This window comes from Artemia sp. Qi Xiang Cuo, chromosome 12 (genome assembly GCF_049724085.1).
Source record: "Artemia sp. Qi Xiang Cuo chromosome 12, ASM4972408v1, whole genome shotgun sequence".
Lineage (NCBI taxonomy): Eukaryota > Metazoa > Arthropoda > Branchiopoda > Anostraca > Artemiidae > Artemia > Artemia sp. Qi Xiang Cuo.
The window spans coordinates 10,751,421-10,763,068 of NC_142805.1; the positions used below are offsets into that span (position 1 = coordinate 10,751,421).

Below are 11,648 nucleotides of genomic sequence, written 5' to 3' on the forward strand. Positions count from 1 at the left end.
CCAAGTGGAAACAGGAGAGACGAATTTGAATTTCCATTAACGTTAGAACATTCCAAAAATGTAACATTGCTGAATTTTAGTGGCAAAACAAAAACTATTAGCATAAGATATTCAACATAAATGAGAAGCCCCCTCCCGGAGGTTTGTTTTTATTGTTATTTTTTGACGAGAGTACCCCTAAACAATTTATAAACCGTTTCAAATTAAGATATCAAATTCTTAACTACATCGAATTCAAGTCCCTTAAGCAAATAAACAGTTCGTGGTAACGAACTGTAAGCAAGGAGCGACCCGGCTCAATAGCAACCGAAACTATAAAAAACGGAATTTTGACACCAATAATTATATCGAAATAATTGGGTTATTATGCTGATTCCAAATATATATGTTTAATAAGTTTTGTCCTGAGAATATATACCTGACTTTCGAATAAAGGAGTGAACATAGAATCTGAATGAAAATCCCACCATCAAATTCAGCGTATCAGAGAACCCTACTGTAGAGGTTTCAAGCTCCTACCTGCTAAAATGAGGTGAAAATGACAGGTGAAAATGATATTTTGTATTTTTTGCCAGAAGAAAGATTACGGATGCGTGTTTTTTTTTTTTTTCAGGGATGATCATATCGACCAAGTGGGTCTAAAACATCAGGCGAGGACTCATTCTAACGGAAATTAAAAGTTCTAGTGGCCTTTTTAAGTGACCAAAGAAATCGAGGGCAACTAGGCCACCTCCCACGCCACTTTCCCCCAAAATAATGTGATCAAAATTTTTTTAGATGACTATTTTGTCCAGCATAGTTGAAAGGCCCAATAACTATGTCTTTGGAGATAACATGGCCCCCAACAGCCCCTGGGGCAATGTTTTTAAGTTATAAAATTTGCCCATTGTTTACGTATAGTATTTGTTATTGGGACGCATGCATTTTTCAGGTGGGGAGAAGACGAATTTTCTTCCGAGGGGATTTTGCAACGGGGACAATATATAAGCTGGGGGGGGGGGTTCTTCTCTTCAACACCTTGCTCTTTACGCTAAAGTTTAAATTTCATCCCAATTCTTCAAAAACGACTCCTGAAAGACTAGAGTCGTTTAATTAGAATAATAAGTAACTTTTTCAAAAGGGCCAAAAAACTTTAGCGTGAAGAGCGAGGTGTTGAGGAGGAGGAAATCCCCCTCATATACGTAATAAATTCTTTTCGTTTTAACTTTTAATGTTGCTCCTTACTTTGAGCTGAAATAACTTGTTTTTTTTTTTATTTAATTTTTAACTTGGACGGTTCATGTAAACCCATAGATATTTAAGATAAACTTTTGAATAGATTCAAGGGATTGAGGAGCTTTTCATTGACCTGAGCTTTGGACAATATTTCTGAACTATTTTTTGGGGAAAGCATAAAAACCACTCAATGTGCTTACCAAAAACTATACACAGACTTTTTCTTTTTGGCACAAAACTGTTACCAGAAAAAGCGGAAATGGAGAACAGCTTAAACATGCCAATAAAATCATTCTTCGACATACAAATGTAAGTAAGGTATTCGGCATGAATTAAACATACATCATTATAGAGTAGTTACATGACACCGTTGGAATCGATCTAAAAAAATCGGCCCGAAAAGTAATAAATTAAAGACATCAAGAATAAGTGTTATAACCAAAAGTTTAACCTTTCAACATCTCACGGGTTGATTATTTCTACCGCAAATTTCCACACGACTAAGAGGCGTGAACAGGTATCAATTACCGGAATGCAAGAGGAACATCCATAATCAGACGTTCAGATTAATTAAGGACTTTTAGAAAAGTCAATTTGAAGTATCACCAAAAAAATACTATAGAACTACATATATTCCCTTGTTTTGTCCTTTGGAAAAAGCCAAAGTAGTTTTCTTTTCCCCTCTTGGAAGAATAAAAATCAATGCCAAAGAGGAGCATCAGCTAACTTCGAAGCCAAAAAGACCCGAAGAATGGAGTCCAAGTGCTTTCTGCCGAAGAAGAAGAATGCTGAATGAGTGTTTAAAAGTTAAATGTACAAAAATTAACAATATATATATATATATATATATATATATATATATATATATATATATATATATATATATATATATATATATATATATATATATATATATATATATATATATATATATATATATATATATATATATATATATATATATATATATATATATATATATATATATATATATATATATATATATATATATATATATATATATATATATATATATATATATATATATATATATATATATATATATATATATATATATATATATATATATATATATATATATATATATATATATATATATATATATATATATATATATATATATATATATAGTGATATATATATAGTATATATGTATATATATATATATATATATATATACGCACACACACACACACACACACACGCGCGCGCGCGCGCGCGCGCGCGCGCGCGCGCGCGCGCGCGCACATATATATATATATATATATACATATATATACATATACTATATATATATATATATATATATATATATATATATATATATACACACACACACACACACACACACACACACACACACACACACACACACACACACACACACACACACACACACACACACATATATAAAAAAACATACAAATAAAAAAAAAAAAAACATATATATATATATATATATATATATATATATATATATATATATATATATATATATATAGAACCGGTTTATATACATGGATTTTCTTTGTCGCTTTTCTTCTAACCCGCAGACAATATGAGCCTTTTCTTGATGTCATGGCGTCACCACAGGTTTGATAGAGCCATCTTGGGAAAAATACCAATCCTTTCTTAAAGCTGTGACCTATTTAGATACTTCTTGTGGCCAGAAATCTCAATTTGCCAATTTTAAGAAGAAAAAACTATATAGCCGATTTCAAGGCCGGGCCCCGGCAAGGCTACACGACAGGCTTGTGTATATTGATTCTCATAGTCACTTATGTTGTAACCGCAGACAATGTCAGCCTCTTCTTGATGTCACGGCGTCACCATAGGTCCGATAGGACCACCATGAGAATAAAACAAATTCTTCCTTAAAGTTGTGACCTTTTTACATCATTTTAGTTGCCAAAAACGTCAATATGCCAGTTAATGAAAAAACCATGTAGCCGATATTTAAGACAAATGAGGTTTTACCCCTTGCGCGGCCTTAGTTAAGACAATTGTTCGGCACCAATTCGACACCACAATTTTTGGTACTATCTTTTCTTTATGGGCAGAAACAGTACAGAAATTTTGAGTAGAACACCTTCTACATCAGTAGTCTTTTCGCAACTGAGGAAGAGGCTGTTGAGGCAAACAGATGTTCCCTCAAAGACAAAAATTCAGATTCGCAAACCAACCATCCACTCTATACTACTACACGGTTGCTGGAAGTGAGTTATAAAAGCAGCAGATGTCCATATTCTAAATGGGATCGATCACTCTCACCTTAGAAAAATTATTTTTTTATACCATTCCCTTCTCTTCTCCATAAACAATAAATGGATCTCGTGTGAAAAATTCGTTACGAAATATAGGGTCTTTATGTACGGTCCTAGCTGCACCCACGAGGAAATTCCAGTACAAAAGGGTATCCATCCAGACAGTTAAAAAATAACTAAGAATTTACCTATTTCTATTCTAAGCCCTCCCTCCCGAAGAGAATTCTATGTACAGACTCTGTAGACTGACCCAACATCTAATGACCATCTCTCCCTAAGGTCCGGACAAGTGTGAAACCCATGGGCTAAGTATATAGATATTTATTTATTATGGGCTAAGTATGTAGATATTTATTTATTATGGGCTAAGTATGTAGATATTTATTTATTATGGTCTAAGTATGTAGATGTTTATTTATATTTGGGCTAAGTATATAGATATTTATTTATTATTGGATAAGTATGTAGATATTTATTTATTATGGGCTAAGTATGTAGATATTTATTTATTATGGGATAAGTATTTAGATATTTATTTATTATGGTCTAAGTATGTAGATGTTTATTTATATTTGGGCTAAGTATATAGATATTTATTTATTATGGGCTAAGTATGTAGATATTTATTTATTATGGGCTAAGTATGTAGATATTTATTTATTATGGGCTAAGTATGTAGATGTTTATTTATATTTGGGCTAAGTATATAGATATTTATTTATTATGGGCTAAGTATGTAGATGTTTATTTATTATGGGCTAAGTATGTAGATATTTATTTATTATGGGCTAAGTATGTAGATATTTATTTATTATGGTCTAAGTATGTAGATGTTTATTTATATTTGGGCTAAGTATATAGATATTTATTTATTATGGGCTAAGTATGTAGATATTTATTTATTATGGGCTAAGTATGTAGATATTTATTTATTATGGGCTAAGTATGTAGATATTTATTTATTATGGGCTAAGTATGTAGATATTTATTTATTATGGTCTAAGTAAGTAGATGTTTATTTATATTTGGGCTAAGTATATAGATATTTATTTATTATGGGCTAAGTATGTAGATATTTATTTATTATGGGCTAAGTATGTAGATATTTATTTATTATGGGCTAAGTATGTAGATATTTATTTATTATGGGCTAAGTATGTAGATATTTATTTATTATGGTCTAAGTAAGTAGATGTTTATTTAGATAAGATATTTAAATAAATAGATCTTGGTTTCCAACATCCTTTGCCAGTAAAAGTAGAGGTCTCCCAGTATATTTACATGTCTCTTTTCCCCTTATATTTAAATTAGCTGATATCTTTTGTGATAGCCAACAACAGCACCCTCTCATGGATTAAAATTTATAATATCTTTGATGCTTAAAATTTCTTTCACACTTTGTTTGTTACTGAACTCGGAATTCTCGTCTTTTTTTGTTCCGCTTCAAAATCTATTCGCCCTGTTTGTTTACTAGCGCTGTCGCGTTGTAAATATAAATATGTAAATATACTGGTCTCCCAGTATATTTACATGTCTCTTTTCCCCTTTCTTTAGAGTTTTGTTGTTAAATGTTAGATTCTTGTAACTCAATGTTGGCAGGCAAACGATAAATATAAAAAAAAAATGTAAACCTTTGTTTCATATCGTTACTTCGGGAAATTGTTGACACCTAATGAGCAAGACTCGATTGAAAGTGGAGAACTTTCCACCCACTAGAGAACTAATAAACTTGTCTTGCCCAATGGAAACAACCAAAAAAGCCAATTTATTATATAGGCTAAACTAAGCAACAAAATTGTCGATATTGAAGACAAATGTTAAAATAGCCCTTTGCTTTCAATTTTCCGATCCAAGCACTTTAAGAATTAAAGGGCGTTTTTTGGAAAACTGGATTAAAAAATGTAATTTTGGTTTTCATATAACTCACTTCCTTGAAGCTCAAACCCCTATAGATCCCCTTTGCTTCTCCTTGGTAACTGGACAATGGTATTTTTAATTCTCTTCCTTTTATTTCTTTTTATTTTCAAGGCTCCAGGGGCTAAGTTTCTCTCTTTGTTGAAGCTTTTGTTATTCTTTACATACGTTTTGCCAGTTATTATTAATGTTACGAATATTATTATTTTTGTGCTGTTAGCTTTACTGTAAATTATTATTTATATTTCCATTATTATTCATATTATCATGTCTATCTCTTACTTTCACAATCACATTATTTAAGTTACGTTTTTACTAGACCTAGTATTTCGAGTTTTTTCTCTCCTCAGGCCTAGTATATACATCTCCATTATTTTAAATAAAACACGCTTGAATAATAAAAGCCTGTAACATTGCAGTGTGACTGTCTTAAATCAAAACTAAAAAAATATCTTAAGAAAATACAAAATTATCTACATAAGAATTATCACGGATTTCAACCAAAGTTGGTATTTGAGGAGTTCTGAGACTCTAAATTATCAATTCGATGCTAACGCTACAATACAGAACGGTCAAAAATCAATACATATGTCACACACAATGTTTGACTTACTAAAGTTAGTATAAATAATTTTCTAGATTGTTGACTACAAATCTAAAACTAATTTTACAATATAAATGTCCAATATCAAAAAACAACAACAATCAAAAGACAACAGAAGACAACAATCCATCTAATAGAGTTGTTGAAAGGGCCAAGTCTTTGAAATACCTTAGGATCATTATTGATAAAAGTGCCCTATTTAAGCAATTTGTAACTTAAATTATTAAAATGCTGACAAGAAACTAATGCATAATGAAGAGCCTCCAAAGTTATTTCCTCAAATTCTTGTTCGTCTTTATTCATATTTTATCCTCCCATATATACTTTTGTATTCAAGTACTTGAGTCTCAACTTAATCATCCATTCTTAAACCACCAAGGATTTTACAAAATAATTCGGAACTTGTTTAGAATCCGGGCAACATGCGAGAAGAACCGAATATAGAATCTCAAAGATGCTATTGAAGAACAGGTTTCCGCTGCCTAGTGAGGCATTGCTCACTCTATGAAAAATGTTTAAAGTTTAGTTTTTTGGGGTTAAAGGGGCAAAAAATGTACCTATGGTAGGTTAGGTTACGTATTTAATATATGCTATGCTTTAACCCCACCACCTAATGTGCAAATATATGGCCCAAATTTGTTTCTGAACTATTATATTTTTATCATACTTTGTTTCATTTCATCAGCATTAACGAAACTTCACTTCTCGCGTGTTCCCCGGATACTAAACATGTACCAATAATTGAACAAGCTTAGGACTTTTCCAATTTTTGATTTTCGAATTTAGGCGCTATATTTTTCCAGTCCAATCCAAATATGCCATATTCAATAGGGGTTATTGTTTGATATTTTGGAGAAGGCCCTTGCCATTCCCTCGGCGAACTCAACCCCCTTTTTTCAAGCTTCCTGAGGACAATGAATATATGTATACAAGAAAGCAGGTTGAAATCTAAGAATCATAAACAATGAAACTACAGCAGAAATGACTCACGGCGAAATCACGGGCGAATGCGGAGTCATGACGAAAGGTGTGCGACTGGTGTGTCCCAAAAACCTTTAATGGAGAGTATAGCAATTTTCCATACTGTATACTATTAATGCTGTGCTCTAACTGAACCGAAACTGAACTTTTTTAGGGTATTCTTAATTGTTTTATTTTATGCAAAACAGCTAAATAAAAGTTCAAATAGGGATAAATCCTTTTAATAGGCGGTGATAATTTCACCAAAAATACTAGATATTTCGGTCACATATGCAGTGCATAGCATCAGTTATACATGTCACATATGTATTAGTAGTAATGCTAAATAAAACAATTAAAAACAATAATATATATACAAAATAAAATAACAACATCTTGTTTAATAACCTTATTCTTTTCATAGCAGTTCCGGAAGCGAGTCTCCTTGACCTTCCTGGTTCCGGTTCGTTAGCATTATTTGAACTAAAAATTGGACACAGGTGAACCGCATTGGGTGAAATAAACTTTACTCTATCTGACTTCGTAAATAGAGTTCAAACCAAATTCAACTATGTCTCTATTTAAAGTCATGTTTTTGAAAAATAGCTCAGGGTGCATTTTAAAATTGACGCGTAAAACATTTTAAACACACATATTCGTTGAAGCATACTGAATAAACTTAAAAGCTGAATAATTTATGATGGATAGACTCCATTCTGTAAAGACTGAAATTTCTGTAATATATCTAGACTTGACCAAACGCTCTGGCTCGGCAGTGTCGAGGGGAGCAAGCATCAGTGACATCAGTCACCTAAAGAGTGGTCTGTCCTGGGGAAGGATTAAAGCTTTGTTAGGGTTAATGCTCTGAATCAAGGATGACTTCTGCCTATCTTGTGTATGGTCTATCTCTGAGGTTTTTGTAGTTGGATCAAAACCAAAAATGATTCGGGCAGTTTAGATGCTCATGCAAAGCCGATTATTATACAAATGCAGCGAGTGACACTCGAGTTGCTCCGACAGGTAATTTAAAGAACTGGAGGATCTCTAAGTTTCGTACCCTGTCAAACCATCTAACACATTATTTTGCGGCAGTGTTTCGTCTGAACAGAGTCTACATTCATCAGCCACGTCTAAGTAGTATCATCTGCATAACATTAGATTCCGAGGCAGAGTGGATGCGTACTTTTGTGAGATTGCCTATATGAGATTTGTAAAATTTTGTTCTCAGAACACGTTCAAAGACAGCATTTGCCAGTACCGTCCTTGCTGATATCTCTGCATCTGAATTTGCATTTGAGCAGACAATTAAACCAAGGTAAGTGAACTGCTTGACTATTTCAAGATTACTATGGGCTGAATGGTGCCTTTCCCACAAACATTACACCGCCAAGCCCATCTCACTTCTAATTTGAAAAAGGCTAGGAGGGCTGACCATTTAAAATCACAGTGCTTTTGGTGTTATTGTAGAACTGTTTCAACAGACTGACAATTAAATATTGATATATTTTTTAGATTTTTTTTACCTAGTATTTTAAAACCCATGACAGCAAATACCCCAATTAGTTTTCAATTAATAAGTAAATCGTCTTTCATAATGTTGCCATTATTTACAAGAACTATCAAAAAACGTCTGGTAGATGAATAAATATGGTTTAGCCCGAAAAGGTAAAAATAGTCAATCAGTTTTTATTAAATCAGATACCTTTAAGAGCAATGACTTTGCTTTTAGGATTCATAATTGCTGAATCAGCTGCAATTGGTCTTCTAATGGGGTTTGTTGGGTCCGCCATATCAATGATAACAACCTGATTACCAGCTTCACCGACTTTTTCTCGAACACAAATAAATTTATCTGACTCCATTGTAAGATTGGCAAAGCCAATATTTGCTGGTTGGATCCCTGCATTTGTGAGCTATAAAAAAAGCACATAAACATTTAGTTAAATAGGAGGTTGGGAGGAGTCTTGTCGAGTTCAGATAAAAGGACTATTCAGGAAAATCTAGGCCCGTGATTCCCAATGTAGGGCATGGCAATATTTCAGTGGGTCATGTGCAAGACATGCACCCTTTGACTAACTATTTTCTAGAACGAAAAAAGAACAAAAAAAAAAAAAAAAAAACATTTAAAAATTAAACACTTGAAAATTACCACTTTTCGTAAAAAAAAAAAATATAAATAAACATAAATGACTAGATAAAAAAGACCGTTGAGAAGGCGAGGGAAAAAACAGGTCCCAACCGATTTCAGGGCATGCCCCACCAAATTATTTCTAAAATTCTGATGCCCCCCTTGTGGTATTTAAATTTCCTAATGCATATTTTTATATTTATTTACCTGAAGAAAGTTTAAAGGGCCATTAACTTGGCATCTATTTTATTGTCGTCCTCTAGGCTTTTTTATATTAATGAAACATATTGTCTGAACACAACACTTTTAATAGGCTCCATTGCAACTGAACCCTTGTGTAACTGACCCCAGGTGCAAATGAGCCCGTGTGTTACTAAAACTCCATGTAACTGAACCCCCATGCAGCTGAACACATGTGCAACTGAAACCTCAACCAACTGAATCCTCATGCAACTGAATCCTTGTGGAATTGAACCCCGATTTAACTGAACCCTTGTCAAACTCAAACCCAGTTTAACTGAACCTTTATGCAACTGAATCCTCAGGCAACTTAAACCCCGTTTGATTGAACACTCGTGCAACTGAGCCCCATAAAAGTTAACCCTCGTGCAACTCAACTCCCCCTTCAATTCAACCTTCATTAAAACTCAATATTTGTGCAACTCAACCATATTCAGCTCACAATTCTTTTAACTCAACCACCGTGTAATTTAATCCTTGTGAAACTTAAACCCAATTTGTTTCAACCCGTATTCTACTCACCTTCTGTATACTTGAATAGAGCAATTATTAATTTCGCCGTGCACGAAAAGATGCACACAAGCATCATCCCAAAAGAGAAACGTTTTCAATGGCTACAAGTGACAGAAAAGTTGCAATCGCGGCTCTGCTGGTTCTTTATCTTTGGTCCAAATTAGTTTAGTTTGCCCAAATGGGTAATATAAGTTAGAAACTCCAAACACAGCAAGAAGCATATTTTGGGTTTCTAATCAGTACAAGTTCAAAATTATTCTTAGGCCTTGTGCTGAGTTCACTGAAACCATGCTTAATTTAAATATGGGTGAGTTACATAAGGGTTAAAGTCAAAAGAAGTGTCATTTAAACGGGGGTCCAGTTGAACAAGGGTTTTAGTTAAATGGTGTTGAATTGTACAGGGATTCAGTCAAAGGAGGGCTCAGTTAAACGGGGCTAAGTTGCATAGGGTCTAGTTAAATGGGGGTTCAGTTGCACAAGGGTTCAGTCATATAGAGTAGAGCTGGACAGGGGTCTAGTTGCGCAAGAGTTCAGTTAAATAGGGCTAAGTTGCATGTGGGTCAAGTTAAGTGGGGCTGAGTTGCACAAAAGCTGAGATACATTGATTCAGTTACACTCACACCTCTTTTATACTATGTATAACATCGTTGCAACACTATCATGTTTTTTGTGCTCTTTAAATGCATTTGAATGTGACGTCATTCCCATGAATAACGTTTTTTTAAGGCTCTGAAGTAAAGTCAAAGGGTTCAGTCAAATATGGTAGAGCTGCACAGGGGTCTAGTTGCACGAGGGTTCAATTAAATAGGGCTACGTTGCACAAGGGTTCAGTTAAATAGTGCTAAGTTACAAGTGGGTCAAGTTAAATGGGGTTGAGTTGCACAAAAGCTGAGTTACATTGATTCAGTCATACTCAAACCTCTTTAATACTACGAATAACATCATTGCAACACTATGATGTTTTTTGTGCTCTTTAAATGCATTTGAATGTGACGTCATTCACATGAATAATATTTTTTTTTTCTTTAAAGGCTCTAAAGTAAAGTCAAAGGGTTCGGTCAAATAGAGTGGAGTTACACAGGGGTCTAGTTGCACGAGGACTCAGTTAAATAGGGCTAAGTTGCACAAGGGTTCAGTTAAATAGGGCTAAGTTGAATGTGGGTCAAGTTAAGTGGGGCTGAGTTGCACAAAAGCTGAGATACATTGATTCAGTTACACTCACACCTCTTTTATACTATGTATAACATCGTTGCAACACTATCATGTTTTTTGTGCTCTTTAAATGCATTTGAATGTGACGTCATTCCCATGAATAACGTTTTTTTAAGGCTCTGAAGTAAAGTCAAAGGGTTCAGTCAAATATGGTAGAGCTGCACAGGGGTCTAGTTGCACGAGGGTTCAATTAAATAGGGCTACGTTGCACAAGGGTTCAGTTAAGTAGTGCTATGTTACAAGTGGGTCAAGTTAAATGGGGTTGAGTTGCACAAAAGCTGAGTTACATTGATTCAGTCATACTTAAACCTCTTTAATACTACGTATAACATCATTGCAACACTATGATGTCTTTTGTGCTCTTTAAATGCATTTGAACGTGACGTCATTCACATGAATAATGTTTTTTTTTCTTTAAAGGCTCTAAAGTAAAGTCAAAGAGTTCGGTCAAATAGAGTGGAGTTACACAGGGGTCTAGTTGCCCGAGGACTCAGTTAAATAGGGCTAAGTTGCACAAGGGTTCAGTTAAATAGGGCTAAGTTACATGTGGATCAAGTTATATGGGGTTGCGTTGCAC

At 33.8% G+C, this 11,648-nt stretch overlaps 1 protein-coding gene across 1 annotated transcript in view; it reads right to left on the reverse strand.

The window, feature by feature from the left end:
* The window catches only part of Chc (clathrin heavy chain), a 119,204-nt gene extending 110,312 nt beyond the window's left edge, over nucleotides 1–8,892 (reverse strand). The window contains exon 1 of the mRNA XM_089098413.1: nucleotides 8,681–8,892. Within this exon, the coding sequence (XP_088954539.1) occupies nucleotides 8,681–8,840 (160 nt within the window). The 5' untranslated portion in view covers nucleotides 8,841–8,892. The remainder of the gene's footprint in view (nucleotides 1–8,680) is intronic.
* Nucleotides 8,893–11,648: the final 2,756 nt, after the last annotated feature.